Source organism: Ciconia boyciana, chromosome 24 (genome assembly GCF_034638445.1).
Source record: "Ciconia boyciana chromosome 24, ASM3463844v1, whole genome shotgun sequence".
In the NCBI taxonomy this organism is placed as follows: domain Eukaryota; kingdom Metazoa; phylum Chordata; class Aves; order Ciconiiformes; family Ciconiidae; genus Ciconia; species Ciconia boyciana.
In genome coordinates this window covers 3,275,290-3,293,298 of record NC_132957.1, presented here as the reverse complement: position 1 = coordinate 3,293,298, position 18,009 = coordinate 3,275,290, and the positions used below count along the sequence as shown (strand labels likewise).

Genomic DNA, 18,009 nt, shown 5'->3' with positions numbered 1-18,009 from the left:
TTTTGCAGCCTGTATGAAAAAAAAAAAGGCATTTCAACAAGAAGAATGGATTGCTCCTTCGCTGATAGCGCTGTCATCTCCCTCTCGTGGTCACCTCTCTTTTCCTCACCTTTACTTTCCTCCATGTTTAACCTCCCTTCATCCCTCTCTCCCTCCCAGTTGGTTGAAAGACAGAAATCAACTCCCTTTCTTCTCCTCCTCAGCAATATCTGAGGTTACCCCGCAGTGAATTTGCTCTAAGTATCCAGTTTCCCTTCTCAAGATCACCTTTTGGAAAGGAAAATCTCCCACCTCCCTCGTCCGTCCCCTTCTGTTGTGGCTCCTTTACATCACGAATGCAAACACGTGCTCTGGAGATAAGATCGCACACAGATCAGAGAGCTCCTTGTTCCTAGGAAAGAACCTTTATCGAGTGTCTGCAGCTTTATCTTTAATGGATCATTTTACAGGACAATAGATGATGGAATTCAGTATCTTTAACCAGCAGTGTCAATGATTTCAAATAATGACATTTTTATTGAAATACACACAGGGAGAAAGATAAACACAGAGGCTGCAGAGTATCTGCTCAAAAAGCCATAATAACGAGTAAATAGGTAATGACAGAACAAGATTACAACCACACAAACACACCAAATCAACCTGTCTTCTAAAGCTCAGAGAAAAATGAGCTCTGCAGACAGCTGCTCAAATGCAATCCTTTGAGAACCAGCACAGGAAAAAAAATCAGGATAAAACCTGCTCGGAAAGGGCCTGGGTAGCAGTAAGCATTCTCAGCACTTACACCACAGGGCCTATTTCACTCCTAAGATCTCTTTTCCATGCGCATAGCTGCCTAATTATCAATCCCATTGCCAAGCACAACATGAAGAAACAATTTTGCTGCTAACAGAACAGTAAGCAAGAGGAGAAAATTCCTCCTTCCCTTAAGAAACTAAAGTTTGTGCAATTGCAAACTCTCCATTTGTTTTCCAGTAAGGATGGGCAGAATATCTCAGGTCACTCTGGAGTTGGGATCAAATCCTTATGGATTGACTGTTGGAAGATTAGAGTCAAACCTAATTTGTGCCCATCACATACTGCTAAAAGACTCTTTAACCCTGAAAGTTGCCATGAGCTAGAAACAGTATTAAAAAGGCATTAGTTTCAAGAAGTGAGGTTAGACAGCAGCTTTTTAAAATTCTGATTTTAAAGCAATAGGAATTTTCAAGAGGTAGCCCTGAACTCGTAAACTACAAGATTTGCACAAAACAACTGCGCAATTGGCTACTTTCACAGTGTTTCACTAACCCAAAACTCAATGAATACAAAAAGGAGATTTCTTCCAGAACTCAAATGCAATTTTTAAATACTATTTTAAAACAGAGAGTTTAATATGAACAACCATCTGCTCTTGGAAAGACTACCAATGTACCAGTCCAGTTAGCTTCACAGCAACAAATGCCAGGCACAAAGCACAAAATTACAGATCACATTGGAGTGACTCTCCTTCCACACATACAAAATAAACCCATAGTCTGCTTCTGCATGCAGTGAATGAGCAGTATGGAGGGGGTATTTTACTAAGAAAAGGTGTTTTGGGAAAAACATTATGAAATCATTTATTCATTCAGTTTGGCCAAGAAGATAATTAGTATACAATTCAACAGAGACAAATGACTACAATATTCATCCCCTTGCCACTCTCCATTATTTGTCTTGAAGAACCTGTTCACATCAGATTTATTTCCCAAAACTGGCAATCAGATTATTAATTACTGGTTGCTTTTCATAGTGGATACTGTACGAATATAAAGAAAAGCAAATATTATGCTTCAAAGACCTTATAGTGTAAAAAAAATACCTTATTGCAACTCAAGAAACAAGGAGAAAAAAAGGTAACCAGGGGAGATCACAGATGTTCCTATCTTGTACCAACTGGCCTGTGAGAGCTGCCTCCTTTACTGGGCACAGGCACACGTACACTCCTGCTCGCTGCTTTTGGAAAAAAATACAGATAATTGCCTACAGCAGAACAAAAGAAATCGGCTCACTAGTAATAAAAGATATTTCTGGATTAGGAAACCCCTTGTGCTAGAGGTGCAGTGCCTCTACACACACACTTTTCTTTTTTGAGGGGCGAAAAAAAAACCCCCACATTCCAAAGGTTTAATGCTCCTCATCCATCAAGCTGCATTGTTTTGAACTACAGCTACTACTTTGAAGCTAGCGCCTATGTTCATCAGCATCAAAGGCAGAAGTGTTATAACTAAGATTTGATAAAGATCAGTGACACAGTTTGTAAAGTTTCCCTTATTTCTTCTACTTGATCCCCTTTGTCACGTTGGTCGGCCAGTTAGAAATGAAGTGGATAGAAACCCAGCATATATATTACTTAGAACATTAACTAGTTAACAATTGCACAGTACTCAGACGACGCAGAGTGCTATTTAAGTACTGTCATTACTATAGGCTTCTGTTATTTTAAACTACACTTGTACTGCACTTGGCATCACCCAACGTCAATTTTCTCTGCTGAGCAAAGAAAAAATCCCCGCTGATTTCTGCCAATGCGTTAACAAAACGTGAATAAAGACAAAGCTCTGCAGTACCACTGTTGGTTCCTTCTGGTCTTTCCAACCCCTGCTTTCAGAGCCATGCCAAGCCAGAATTTGCAAGCTCATTCTCCCACAGGGCCAAAGTCAGATCAGGCTGAAAGAGTTATATGAAGCATGGAAGCACATCTCCCTCCCATCTTGTCTCAGTAGCAGAGTGCACTGTTCAAAAGCCTCCGTTATTAAAACCAATCTGTGATCCTGTCAGACTTCCATAGATCTTCATTTCAAATCAGGCCTAAGCTTTGAGCAGACACTTTCAAAACGCAAGAATGAGTTGCAGCAAGAGCCTTCTTGGATCAAAGACATGCTTCTCTCAATCCAGACTGGGACTACTGAGTGGTGATGAATTATTAGTGCTGGCGGAAACAGCAGTATGCGCATTAAACACGGTGTCAGTGGAGTAGGAGCCCACTTGAAGACACTGCTGTAAAAACAAGGATGTGATCACAGGTCAGCACAACCACCTTCCAAGATCATTATGGAAAGGTACGAAGACGAATCACAGATCGGAAGGATCTCCACTTGGCTAGGTTAGGTACAACAACTCACAGATGAATCCCAACCTCTAAGAGTTTGTAATTTCAACAAACTGAACAGGCCCAGTAAAGATGGACATAAAATGCACAGACTGAAAACTGAAATGGCAGCAAACTACGTACTAATACCATGACTTCTGCAGTGGATTCAGACGAGAAAGAGAAAGAGAAGAGGACTTTGGAGGGGGAAGTACATATAAAGAACAGAGCTGAGTGAAAGGAGGAGGGAGACCGCATGGGTACGAGCAGCCAGCTGGCTGGCTGAGGTCATTTCATCTGTTCTCTTACAGAGCAACAGTCCCTCCTCGGACAAGTTCCGTAGCTGATCCCATCAGTCCAAGAGTCTGGCTTGATTTTCATGGCATTTTCTTTCAAAGTTAGATGAGGGTGAATGAAGAATGACAACACGCGAGTCCTACCTCCCCAGAATACTGTGTCTCCTCTGTATCGGAAAAATTATCTTCTAATAATCTGCCTACAACAGCATAATAAAACACAACAAAAACCTAAGTCTATTAGAAAGAAAAATCTCCACTATTCCAGGTGCAGGCACCTGATTGGGAAGATAATCCACATAACACAAGTTAGAGCTCATAACTCTTCATATAGTTTGGTTTGATGACTTAACCACATTAAAACCCTTCCAGTCGCCCAAGATTCAGTCTCTGTACAATATGCCGATCCCTTGGATTTTTAAAGCAGACTATCAGCTAGCACCATTCCCTCTCTAATGAGATTTACATCATCCTTTACCCACAGCATCATCTCCAGGACGAACAGTACCCCTCAGACCTGAGAGGAGCCTGGAGGAAGGCTTGTTTGAATATTAGTAGTATAGCGTGGTTTGTATTGATTAACTAATGACTGCGGTAGATGAAGCTTGAGAGGCTGTATTAATAACTCACTGCTGCACTGCTCTCATTTATCAGTGAATTACAGGGGGATGCAACTCTGCATCTCAATTTATCACTCCTTTCATGAATCTCAGAGCAAATCAACATGCACGCAGATTCTCAATGCAGAAAGCCTGTTCCAAAGCAGCTTTCACCTAACAGTTTTGGAAGAGGTAGGAGAGCGAAAAGCTGTTCTGCCTGGCCATACTTTATCTCACTTTCCTTTTATTTCTTTTAATGAATATCACTGTTCCTTCCTCTGTCCCTTTTATCAACAGAAAAGGGTCTTGCTTTGCCAAATCTGCCTGAGAGCAAATGGTGTTGCAGTTAATCTATAAATCAACCATCACCATAAATTCTACTCTTTCTCCATCCAAAACTGCAGAGCTGTAAAACAGATTACATGGGATAGCAGAGGCAGGAAGGAAATTTGTGAGCTGCAAGGAGCCCATCACAGCCAAATGGCCTTCCCCTGCCCCTCCTTTCTCCCCCACTCCACCCCAACAAGCCTATAAATCTCTACTGTCAGGAGTGGAACACACAAACCGCAAATGTGCGCACACATTTAAGAGCAAGCCGACCTCACACTCTTCGCATGGAAGGCTGATGCAGACCTTGGGGATCAAGGGAGGAAAGGCTGCAGAATCTTCTTCTGAATTCCCTAACGCCAAGAAATAGGAAAAGTAAAACTCAGAAAAAAAACTTCTCTGTATGCAGCAAAATGGAAAGTCATAGTGTAACAAATTCAGAGTCCTCAGTTCCCTCAAGGGCAAAATGCATATGTGATTCCAGCTAATCTAGCTTTAAGAAACTCACAGGATCTCCAGGGTGCAAGGGTTACCGAGATCCCAATAATCAAGACTTATAATCACATCTGATCAATTCAGCAATTCAACCGCCTTGTGCAATGGCCCCCTAAGGGAATGTAATAGTTAGACGGCAATAAATGATGCAAGGGACAAGTGCCCTTCCCCCCTGCTGCCATACAATTCAATATCAAACATTAAACCCAGCTGCTTTAAATGAGATTACATCAAGCTCGCAACAAACTGCAACATATGTGAGAGTGTGTTAAAGCAGAGGGATGGTGCAGAATACCACATGGGGGAAATGGGGATAAGGACCCAGCATCTGCACTGAAAATGATGGAGGAGAGAAGCTGGAAGAGTCAAGCTCCATGACTGTATTAGGTCATTTTCTTTCTCCAAGATAGTTTTCCAGGGATTAACATATCTATCCTGGGGGGAGGACAGGACAAGAGTTCCGACTAAGACAGCTGCAACGCCCCCTAAGACAACAATGAAAAATAAAATCAGCAGTGAGATCCTCAGCACTTCATATCTGCAGCTGCTTTAGTATATGCTTGTAGCCAAGAATAAAGAGGGCTCCTTTTACAATCCTCTCCCAGGAGAACAAGCACATCTTGCTTTAAATCTCCCCATCATATCACTGTTAGGAAATGTAAGGTTTCCATATTGATGGTGGCATCAGTTAAAGATACTATAAATTCATTAAATTGTAGATGTTACAAGCAAGTCCTCCCATGGACTTGTTTTTCTCAGTTCCTACAGACAGACTTACCCTACTCAGGGAACCTCGCTAGACACCTGGAGGAAAGAAACCAGAAATTCTAAAATACTTTAACCAACAAAGTTTTCAGGTAACTATGTACTTTCAAGTAAGCAGTCTTAAGACTTTTACAAGACAGAATTCCAAAAGTGTTTTTTAAAATGTAATTGTATCTGTGACCAGTGCTTTCAACTAATCATATTATTTTAAATAATATGGTAATGTGGTAATTTGTCCTTAATTCCACATAAACTGCTGCTCTGGCGTAAAGTGTACTTTGTGATATCAAAGTCAAACAGATTAGGCATGATCTACTTTCAGCAAGGGAATGTTTTGGAGAGGAGACCATGTAACTTAAAAGCTAAAGCTGGCTCTCTATTTTAATTAAAGGGGATTAAACATCCATCATGATAAGGAAACAGGGACATTTTATAAAAATCAATTACCATCCTCAGTGTCACTCTAGTTTAACACCTGCAGTTTCTGAAAGAAAGAATACAGTATAACATCCCATTAGTACTTACAGAAGGTATATTAAATATTGTTGCTATACAGCAAGATCAGACACAAAATATCTGAGAAAAAACAACCTTATTACCAAGTCAGGTGTTACAGCGTTGACAAAACAAGATAGAGACATTACACCTCCAAAGTGTATCCATCAAATTCACATTATTGAGATTTAAAGTTTCCTTCGGCACTTTCCTGCCACAGGAAGCCCTCAAGGTAGGTATTGCACATTTTTATAGAGATGAAAAGAAGTGATGGCGGAGTATCGCAGTGTTTAAAAATACACTTTTGAAACTGCAAGGGCTGAGATGCATACGTTCCTCAATAAAATGCCATAATAACCGTGAAGTATGAGGCTTGGCATTCAGTTTTGTTGCTTCTGTCATTACAAAAATCAGTCTTCTGTTAGCATCGTTTGACAATATGCTCTATTTTAGATCTCAGCATATGAATGTATAAGGTAATTATACATAATATGTATAATTGATACAGTAAAAACTCCTACCGCAAGAGGTTTAATATAGGGCTGCAAAATGAAATACATTCAAACTTTTGAAAAAACGGAAGACTATGAAAAGGTTGTAATTAAACTACTAATGGGAGAGGGACATTTTATTGTAATCTGAGAAAGAAGCAAGCAAGAGACTCAATCTGGCAGCTCCCTGCCTGAGAAGCTTAACATGAAGTTACACAACAGCCCCAAATTCCTGCTACGTTTGATGGGAAGCGCCCGCACCTTCCATACTACCTCTTCAGTCTGTCAGACCGATTTTCCAGTTAAAAACAACAACAGCAGGACTACAATGTAGACCAGATGCATGCACCTGAGAAACAGCACATCAGAAAAGACAATCAACTTCGGTATGAGGCAAGTACAACCCAAAAGGGGCAGTACGGATATCTTAGCAGCAGCAATTGTAACGGCTGAAGACACGTAACGCTGCTCATTCTTCTTGGTACAACAAGACAGAATTTAAGAAATAAATGCATTGCAATCTACAGGCATAGATAAATCATTTCATGAGACTGGAAGCAGGAGGAAGCTGACTTGCATTACCCCCTTCCTCTCCCTCATCACTGGATGACCCCTTATGGCTCAAGTACTTCACTTAGCACTGAACAATTTTTTAACCTGCATCCCCAGTGACACAACTCTGTGTAGACAACTCATATTGCTGCAGCCTGTTCTACTCTGCTTATGGAAAAGAAACAGTACGGGAAAGTGTTGGCAGCAGGACTTCTCTGCAGTGACAGAGACACATTAATCAAGGAGTTGTATGACCAAGCAGATGCTCATTAGGTTGTACAAAGAAGCCATCTTCAGTTGTTGAACCATAGACATTTATTTTAACTCTAATCCCAACAGTCCCCAAAGCACCTGTTTTGTAAGAGGTATAGCCCAAAATTTCAAAGACAGAAATGAAAGACACATACAAAATAATACTTCAGTAACCACCCTCCCTGACCCATGAGACAGATTCCTTTCTCGGCTTATCTTTGTCCACTGAGGTGGCTCCTCATGGTCTGAACATATCATCCAGACCTCCCCGAGAAGGTACTTCACCTCTTCCACAGCAAATAAACACAGATTTCTCGTAGAACACGCTTGAACGAGATCTGGGAGGTAACCTCAATCGGCTTGATTTCCTTCTCACCTTGCCTTCATAAGGAAAGCCGGTGGCTTCTCACTGCTCCTACGCACTACCCTGCAAAGCACGGCTTTGGTTGCACAGCCTGGATTAAAGTAGCCCGAGATAATTTATGAGAGACATGAAGAAAGAGTTACGGTTTTTAACAGAGGATTTTGAGGCAGAATACTACCAATATACAGAGTCCTTGGTTTCACTATATAAATATCTCTGACAGCCAAACAATAACTCTGCCTCTTATTTTAGAGCTCAACCCCAAACTGGTAGACTTCGTAACTCTCCATACTCCTGCTATTCCCCGAGGTGCTTCTAAGATGATCACTGTCAGAGTCAAAGAGTCTATAAAAAGGATGAAGGAAGCTGGGAAATTTCCACAGAGGTGGTGCCAGAAAAACAGAACTAACATTTTAGCCACCTTTGAGTAAAGCCAGGCTGCACCACTGGAATTTCACCACTGAAGTCCAAGAGCTCCCCCAACTGAGCTCTGGGATGACTGCAATCACAACCAGAAGACAAGCGATTGCTCGGGTACCTGGAAATTTCCAGGTCTGCTCAAAAGGGTATTCAGATTTACTCCTCAGAAGCCAATGCTTGTTCACAGAAGAGCTTGAGAACTCATTAACAGAAGCTGTCATAGCGAAGAACAAGGAAAAAATTACTTGGGCAAGTGGCATACTCTTGCCTTATGCTTAAGGCAACAGCAGAGAGGCCTGCCAAACCAGCAGTGGCATTCTGTCACAATACATCTAGTTTTGTGTTACACACTGTCATATATATAAGAAAACTCAGCTGAACGGGAAAACGTTTTGCCCAAAACATGGTCTGTCCTCAAAATCCTCATTTTCCCCCAATCGTGTAACGTTTATAGAACTAGTTACTATAAAAGAACTATACAAACACAGAATGGCTGGATAAAAATCCTCCCCTCCTTTTTAAGTGGGGTAAAAGTACCTTTTTAAAAAAAAAAAAAAAAAACAAAACACACAAACAACCAACACCCAATCAGGTGCAGAGCATCTTCCTGCTTTGATTTTTAACCAGCAACACCCAAGTTCCTTTACAAGAAGATTTTATGATTTCTCTTCTCTATTCTGATTATAAGCAGTAATGCCTGAACTCTTCAACAACTGAAACCCCTCTTAAGGGAAGATCAGGTGTTCCCCAGCATCTCCCCAAAATCCTCAGAAGATTAGACAGAAATAAAAGCTACCAAGAGCTTCTAAGATCCGATACTTGCCAGATACAGTTTTCCATCTACAATTTCCACTTCTTTCTGATTTTTAACCTCTTCACACAAACACGCTACACAAAGGTGTTTCAGGTTTTACTGCTTGGAGGTTTGTTTTCTTTGTTTCTCTACTATGCAATCCCTATTTCCCACAGCAACAATATCAAACATCAGGACATAGGGAAAACCCACTGTTTAGTAAAGATGAGGCAACAGCTTCATGCAATGAGTTTACCATCCTTATGATATACACAGTATGTGGATGTCCACATATGATATCTACAATAATAAAAAAAAAAAACTCAAAAAAACCCACCACCAAAAGCCCACCACCACCACCCCCAAAAAAAAAAACAAAACACAAACCACAAAACCAAACAACAGCATAAAGTTCCCAAGATGCACGCAAGAAGCAAAACAGTTTAGGTTGGGCTACAAATACTTAGTGTATACTTCATTTCACATCTGTTCTCTACCTTTTTGCTCACAATGTGAGAGTTTGTGGAAGAGCCATTATTTTCATGCTGTAACCAGCTTCTCTTTTCAAGGTAATCTGTTCTTATTTCTACTTCTTGAAAGCAATAACCCTCTAATTCTGGGCTTGGAACAAAACGCAAGCACAAGACAAGATGAGGCAGAACTGGTAACACGCAGGCATGAAAGGAGTGGTCAGAGACAGCCGTGATCGCATGTCCCTAACGCAAACCCCAGGTCGGTTGCTCCTACAACTCTCAGAGCAGCCAACTCTTGTGTGCTGATGTGCTGAAACCGCCACGCTAAAGACAACAACAGCTTCGCTGGTGGTCACTGTGCTGTGTGGGCAAAGAGAGCCAGCGCTTCTTGTGTGCTGGTGGCACCATCTACTGGAGATGGGGACCGAATAAAAACCATTTTGATGAACTGCTTCTGAAGATGAAGGAAAAAATTGACAGTATCTAAAATGAGAGCGTGTCACATTTCATTCATAATCCAGATATATGTTTCTTGAGATCAAGCTTGTTTAACAGAGGTATAAGAGATTCTGCAAAATCCTCATGCACCTTCCTGAAAGAGGGAGACTAAGAATTGGGTATGCTGGGGAAACAGATTTTCTGACATGTCAGAAAGATTTAAAAAAATTCACATTGAGACTATAGCTGAATGTTACAGATTCAGCCCCTCCTTCCACTCCTTTTCAAGACTGTAAAAGAACACTGTATCCATTCATTACAGCCCCTTTGCTGTTGGTAGCTTTTATACTCCCGCAGGCATTAACAGCCTGGAGATACTTGGTGTCACCGGGGACTCATATGCACAGAGAGGGGAGGATCTTGTCTGCCACTGCCAGGGCACAACGACAGCAGCTTCACAGTGACATTTAAGGTCTAATTTGCACGCAAATGTCAATATTTATTAGTCACATCAAGATCTTCAGTAAAGCTCTTCTGGGTTGCTAAGTCTCTCTGGTTATACTTTTAAATAGGAGGCTTGAGAAAAAAGATGACAAACTGGTTCTTGGTAACATATTCCAGATTTCCTAGCTTCTTAATTGCATCGTTATCTACTGATATAATAATTTCCAACCAGTCTATGCATCAACAGTGTTGAAAAATGCTTATCGTTATTCTAAGAATTGACCATGAAAAAGTAACCCTTTGACCTACCTTGTCCCTAGAGTTGTAAGCATATTTACATATTTAAAGAATGGAAATTTTAAAGTAACAGATGTTTCCTGCCTACAGCACAATGCAAGAACAACAGTCTTTCACTATTAAAGTGCATCTGAAGCATCCACACGTTCCCATCACCATTTGCTCTCCCACATTAGTGGGAGTGCTCTCCTGTGCATTAGTTTCCAAAAAGCCCCCAGTGCTGAAATCTGTTTTTACTTGTAATGTCAACAAGTCTCCCTAATTCTGCTACTTTTCTAGAAAGTCAGGAATTAGGCCTCCAAGCAAGACAGCATGAAAGTAAGTAAGACTGCTTTCAAATGTAGAGTAGGACAGGGGAAAAAATGGCAAGTGAGAAACTAAGTAGGCCTGATGGAATTAGGTAGACCTGAAGAAAAGGGTATTGCAGTGGTCTCCAAGTGCAGGCAAAGGTACATAGCCACTATCTATTAGTACTCTATCACTTACCAGGATTTTGGCTCCCCAAAATGCAAGTAGTTGATACTGTAGAGATCCATGTCCTCCGTATGCCAAGCAAATGTTGTCTTCCACATCCCAAAGTAGAGGTAGGGAGTGTTTACACCTTCTATGATAATGCCACACTCATGTTCCACCATGTCTAAGAGGGTGTTCAGATTGCCAATATTCCATTCTTCCACATCCTGCAATTCAAAAGAAATGTTTTGTACTGGAACATATCAGGACTTGCTAAACAGAATAATAGCCCACAGCTTCCTTTCAATGCCTTAAAATGTGGATACCCTAGTGTTATCTGCACTAATTTAATTCCACCTGCTTCCAGAAAGCTTACTTTTAGTGTTCATCAATAACTGTGAAAAGGATGCATTACCACTGCTTTGTGGCAAAGGGATTGATTACTAGCGTCTCACTAAATGTGTTTCCTGAAGAGGCACTTGTACTATGCAATACTCTACCATTAAGTAACTGTTCTACTAATAAATGTAAGATAAACTAAGGGTAAAATACACTTCTCTCAATGACATATTCCATCCAGATGCTCTTCACCTGATGAACATGTATCAGCTGATGAGAAACACTAGACTTCAATGTGGCCAAAGTGGCGGAAGCCTCTACATCAGCTCAGTGCTTCAGATAAAGAATAGGGAAGACAGTTTTGTTATTATCAATATTTAAACAGAAAGAGGAATAAAAAGAAGTTCTAAATCTGATAGTTGGCTTTCTCTACTTCAATGTGAAATAGAAAAAGTCACACAAACTGGAACAAATCTTTAACCTTGAGATTGCCTGAAGAGTAATACAATCTTCAAAAGGAAACGAACTTTTCCTTCGCCCCCCTTTTCCCCAGTGTACTTAATATGCATGCAAGTAACTGATAGGTGTGCGAGCAATCCCAGCTTCATGCTGCTTGCTGGAGTAAATGCAAGACAGTGAAACTCAAGCTAATCAATCTTCAAACTTTCTAAATCAACCTGAAAAAAAAACCGCAGGGGCAGGGAGGAAAGGGCTGAAGAAAGGGAGCAAGCTGAAAAGTGAGATGAAAAGGAGTGCAGAGGGAGAATGTTCTTCATGACTCTGACACCTCAATGCTTGCAGCAGTGTCAGTAATTGGACAATAGGAAATGTTCTTTAGGTGTGACTGGTAATTCAATTATTTCATTTCTGCTTATGGGAACTTGAAGGAAACTAAAGGAAAAACCATGTACATTCAGCACATTGCAGAAGCTACTTCTCCTAAAGCTTGTATTTATGCCTGGTTATGTCACCTTCCCTGATCATACCATGGACAAGAATGCGATACTCTCATCAAAGCACCAAATACTATGGATAACTTTGATGTCCATGGCTGTGAAGGCCTCAGATATCTATGATTATTCCAATTAATTCCATATTAAACCATATTGATCATAAAAAGACACTTTTACATTAACACGCAGTTTATACTGCAGACAATCAAACACTCCAAAAAAAGGCCACTTTCCACTCAAAAGAAAACTACAGAGGAAGGGGACTGATTTAGATTAGCTGCCTAAACAGAGTAAGAAGATAAGCAACCTTTATCATTTACAGCAGAAGAAACCACAACGGAATTACTTTAAGCATAGGATGCAATTTCATCAAGGAAAAGCTTAAACAATTTGAATTGTAAAATAATTTAGCACACAGGTGCATTGTATCCTAATATAGCTGCCTACAAAGAAAAAATCCAAATGCAAATATTTTAGTTGTGTTAAGAATCAAAAAAAAGTATTTTTGATGAAGCACCCAATTCCTTGAAATGCTGCTTTTTTCTGGCTTTCTAAGATGCTTCAGCAGAAATCCCTATTTTATTCCCTTTCAAAAAAAAGAAAAAGGAAAAAAAAAAAACTCAAACCCTAGCATGATAGAGACCAGGATCAGTAGCTTACTTTTAATTTACCTGCATATCATCACATACATCTGGACATATCATTATGATACCAGTCCAGTTTTCTTTAACAACCTTTTCTGCAAGCTATGTACAATTTCGGCCAAATACTTCATAAGAACTCATTTAAATCACTTTTTTCCTCATTTTTCTAGTAAAACTAAGCTTTTCACAGCTTCCATCGACTCTATTATCCTGAATCTCTGGGGAAGGTGGGAAGTTCAGTCACACTCTTGTAATGAGGGAAAAATAAAGCTATTATTTGCCTTTTTTTAAGGCTGCTAAATCAAATAAATTCTGAATTACTGTTCCTTAATGAGAAAAGAGCAATAAGGAAGTCAGTATCCATATTTAAAATAAATAAAAGAGGAGCATTTCACTTACTGCATCATATAGTGAGCCACTGATATCAGCCCCATAAATTGGCGAGACAAATGTGAGGTTCTTCCAGTACTTGCGCTCCAAGTCTTCAAAATCTTGATGGCGTGGAGTACAGTACCTGATAAGAACATGGAAAAGATAAGGATGTAAGAAGTCCTAAGGAACACTCATTACAGACAGATAAACGACTAAAAAGAAGTGTGCATTTCAAAGGAGGCACACACAGGAGGTTACTGAAGGTGCAATTCATTTCTAATTCTACTCAGATTCATACAATTTACAGTCTTTTAAATCTTTCTACAAAACCTCTTAGTGCATCCTGACAAACAGGATGTGGACCTCTGCGAAGCACCAGATGCCCATCCCAAGGATGCATGAGATGAAGTTATTACACAGGGAGCTGAAGGCAGGTAAAGCACTCATGTATATACTGTATTAGCAATATTTCAAAGTTGATTGCATGATGGCAGTAATGCTTGAGTTAAAACCCAAGAGACGCCAGAGCTCTGAGAAAGCGACTCTGCAAAAAGGATGCAACTGCAGCTCGTATCGGCTGGCTTGTCCCAGCTAAATGAAGTGCTCTGCAAAGTTCCCAGTCACTTCGGAAGACACTCATGTTATTAATATTAGCTCAGGCACTCCAAGATGCTTGTGTTTCTCCCTCACCAATGGAACGCATTTTCCAGAACAATCATTAATATGCTGAGAGCTCTTCTTTGAGGCCCAAGATGTTCTTTTCAGGCAGATTCTTAGCCAAGTACTGACTTCAAAGAATCTTTCTATACCAACTCCCAGAAAAAGATCTTAAATACACCAAAAGCCACCAAGTTACAAACTTGTTTGAGATTCTGGATGTAAGCTTTCAAGAAAAAGCTGTTTCCTCAAAAATGCTTCCTATTTAACAAGGCTGCATTTTCTTTACAGCTTGTTTCTAGAAAGAAAAGCTTTCTGCACAACTCCCCCATTCACAAAGTAAGTGCATCACTTCAACATACTTCTCACTATTAGCCAGACGCCGGTATTCTCCCACAGTCATAGGTTTCTTCTGTATATTATACTGGGTGAATAACCCCGACTGTCCAGTAACCACCTGCTGAATAGGAGCTGGGATAACCATGTCATCTATGTCATCATAGGTTTTTCGCGGCTTCCATTCCTTAGGAGGAATCACCTGGAATTGGGAGAAGAAAAAAAAAAAAACAACCTTCATGTTCACAACACGCAAACACAACCTCTACTGAAGGAAAAACTGTTGAAGTGGAAGGTATTTCATCCTGCTGCTGCAGGTTATCAGATAAGAGCAGCATCTCAAATAACCAGCACATATGACAAGACACCTGTTCTGCATCTGCTGAAGTGCAGGACTAGTCGGCATGGTGAGAGGGCTGAGAGCCTGCCTGCTAGCAGCCCCATCAGTACCGTGTCACAGAAGATGGCCAGTGATGATAAAAAGATATATAGTTATACCACGGAAATACGCTGCATGCCAGAAGGACTGCATATGCTTTCCCTCCAGAACGGCATTGCACTCTCACCTACCATTCCACAAAGCTGCATGAAGACTCCAGCAGCTTTACCAGTATGCTGCATCTCTACAAGTCCATTATCTTCCATAGTGGTCTAAACAACTATTCCATCTAGAAGATCACTTATGTTAGGGTTTTCTTGGGGGGGAAGGGGGAGGGAGGGTGTTTTGTTTGGTTGGTTTGATTTTTTTTAACGAGGAAGGCTCAAAATCCTCTTGCATTATTGCTGTTGATGTTTCTATATTTGTAGGTGACACACTGGGGACCAACACCTTAAATGAAAAGGGGTAAGGGGTAGAGAAGAACAAAAGAAACCCGTGGGGAACGCGTGCAGAACTCTTTCCTCGCTCTTGGAGGCTGTGCAGAAAAACTGCTGCAAAGCAGTGCTGAATCTGGAAGAAAAAGCTGTAATTTTAAACAGGAGAGCTGCCAACAATTCTAGGCTCAAGATCAGAGAACAATCAGTAGGACATTCAGTGGGCATGTGGAATGAGAAAATAAAATATCTGCAATCTAATTTGGTGTAAGGATTAACCAAAAAAAGTTACGGGAACTGGAGGACAAGTTACTGACTTTGGTGGGCATGGTTCCTCCAGGATATGGTGAGCTCTACTTCCATTACAAGGCTCTGAACTGCAGTTGCAAGAGACACACAAAAATTAACTTGGAATGCTCAGATTTACTCTACAAGTAGAGTAATTTCTTTACAACATCTGGAATTCACCAACAACCTTTATTAAAATAAGCTACCCTAGCGGACTCATGGAATGTAATTGCTAGTACACTTGAGCGGACAAGGAAACATTTCACAGAGAGCTTTTTATCAATACCCAGCTCTATTTAGAACTGTAATAAAAACAGTAATTGACCTATGTTTTAGAAGAAATAAGAATTATTTCATGCCTAACAGCCTTCTTTCTCTGCTGTGCTTTATTAAGTTCTGCTAAGTACCATAAGTAACAACTACCTTGTCAGAACAAATGATCTCTCTCAGCCTATGGTACAACATGACACAGCCACAGAAATACTCCTTCTAATCAGTTAGTCCTGATTTTTTCCAAGCAGTTCTATGTCAAATACTGGAATTTAGAAGCTTCACATGAAGAGTTCTCATAATGTTTCATCAGTTTCATTGTAAAGATGTGGATGGGAAGGAAGCAGAAAGATGTTTTAGAGCTGGCTGGAGAACTGCTTCCTGAAGGTCAAAAAGGCTTTCAGGTATTTTGGGAATCGCACATGCATACAGGACACGTTTACAGGTCTAGACTCAAGTCAGCGTAAGGTGGTAGCCCAGAACATTAAAAAGGTAAGAGTAAAAAGTCTGCAATCATACATATAGATATGATTTTGGCTCTCTTCCCCATCCAAACCTAAGCAGACTTCAAAAGCTTGGTCCTTTACCCTACACTCTGGGGCAGCTGAAAACCTCATGCCTGCAGCCCTTGAGGACCATGGCTACCACTGTCTATACCCTCGGCAACAGAATCAGGACGTGGAAATACCCTTAACCCATCTCTGCAAGGGCTGGGAATGTCCTTGTTTTCCATTTAGGGCTCAGGAGAAGACAGCCTGCAAATGAACACTTCTTTCACTCTTACGAGAGGCCTGTAACTCCTCTGCCTTTCCTCTCGTGGTAAATCGAAACAGAGATTGCAAGTACAATTTTCAAAAACACGCTCTGCTTGACTACATGAAAGCAAACTGCTTCTGAGTGATATAACTTCATAGACACCTTACATAAAGCAGAGCCTCGGGAAGGCAGCCTTCAGGAAGCTTTCAGCTGCCTAAGTTAGGGTGACTCACCTTGGCAAGCCCTGCTCGGTGAGCTCCTTGCGATTCGATGTAGGCAATGTATTTCCCAAAGTCCCGAAACTCCTCAAGGGTGGGACGAAAGGTCATGATCTTACAGCCAGGGTTCTGCGGACTTGGGTTTTCCGACCCCATATTTCTAGTACGGCGGCAGCGCCTGAAGAGGGAAAAAAAAAATACTGGTTAAAAACTTTTGTTTTCTTTCTACTTGCTTTAATGAATTTCACAGAAAGGCATGGATATATTTTTTAATTTCTCTCCCCTGTTCACCCAAGAAAGTATTTGTAAGTACTGTTGTCTTCACGGACATGAAGTACTGTCGTCCTCTTCATGGATACGAAGTACTATCCTCTTCATGGCTACGAAGTACTATCCTCTTCATGGATATGAAGAGCTTCTGACCAAAAATCCACTTAGTCTATTTGTCAGCAGAGCCCTAAGAAGGGTCAAGTATCAGGGAACTCCTGATGCCAGTATCGTCTGAGAGATCGGATAGGGCCTAAATATAGATCATAGACTTAACATCGCACCCTCCATTCATCGTACCGAGTTGTGTCTCATCAGAATGGCAGTCACGAACAACAAACTTCTCACTACCTTCAGCACCTATTCAGCGTGTGCACGGAACTAGCTGCCCCTCAAAGTTTTCCACCAGAATGCTTGATCCTTTTCCATATTTAGTTACAAAAACAACAGCTTTGGCCAATGTATTAGCTACTATTTGTTCTGTTTTTTCCATGTGCTAGGCTACATTAAAAATCATAAAATTAGGTTTTTTTAAATGTAGCTTCATTACATTTTGATTGTATTTGCAAAGTACCTAGACAAAATAAATTGTCGGACAATTCTTAAAAGAAATGTAGATGGACAATTTCAAAATGTTTTTCAATGTGAAAAGCAAAATTGCTCAAATTTCCTTCAAAATTTGCAGGGGGAAAAAAAAAATCCATAACAATTCAGGATGAAATCACAATTTTTTAAATGTACCTTTGTCAGGTTATGCTGGAAGCTTCTAAGGCAAACAAAATGTTTTAATGGCATTTCAGTTGCAAACTTAACTACAAAAATATTCTCCATGTCAGAAAAGCAGCTACAGCACATACAATATACTCAAGCTATCACGAGAGGGCAGTACGGGGCTTTTAAGGAATAAAAGGCGCAGCAACACGATGTCAAACGTGACTTCTCAATCACAAGCACAGTATGTATGGATTTAAATTGATTTTGAACTAGCCAAGAAGTATTCCAGATGCTACTAAAAGTACTCTTTGTGTCA

At 40.5% G+C, this 18,009-nt stretch overlaps 1 protein-coding gene across 3 annotated transcripts in view; it reads right to left on the bottom strand.

The window, feature by feature from the left end:
• Nucleotides 1-18,009, bottom strand: part of KDM4B (lysine demethylase 4B) — a 94,557-nt gene that overhangs the window by 64,111 nt on the left and 12,437 nt on the right. For all 3 annotated transcript variants that reach the window (XM_072845110.1, XM_072845108.1, XM_072845109.1), the window contains exons 2-5: nucleotides 16,728-16,890; nucleotides 14,394-14,569; nucleotides 13,402-13,516; nucleotides 11,100-11,293 (exon numbers count right to left, since the gene is read on the bottom strand). In XM_072845110.1, the coding sequence (XP_072701211.1) occupies nucleotides 11,100-11,293; nucleotides 13,402-13,516; nucleotides 14,394-14,569; nucleotides 16,728-16,868 (626 nt within the window). In that variant the 5' untranslated portion in view covers nucleotides 16,869-16,890. The remainder of the gene's footprint in view (nucleotides 1-11,099; nucleotides 11,294-13,401; nucleotides 13,517-14,393; nucleotides 14,570-16,727; nucleotides 16,891-18,009) is intronic.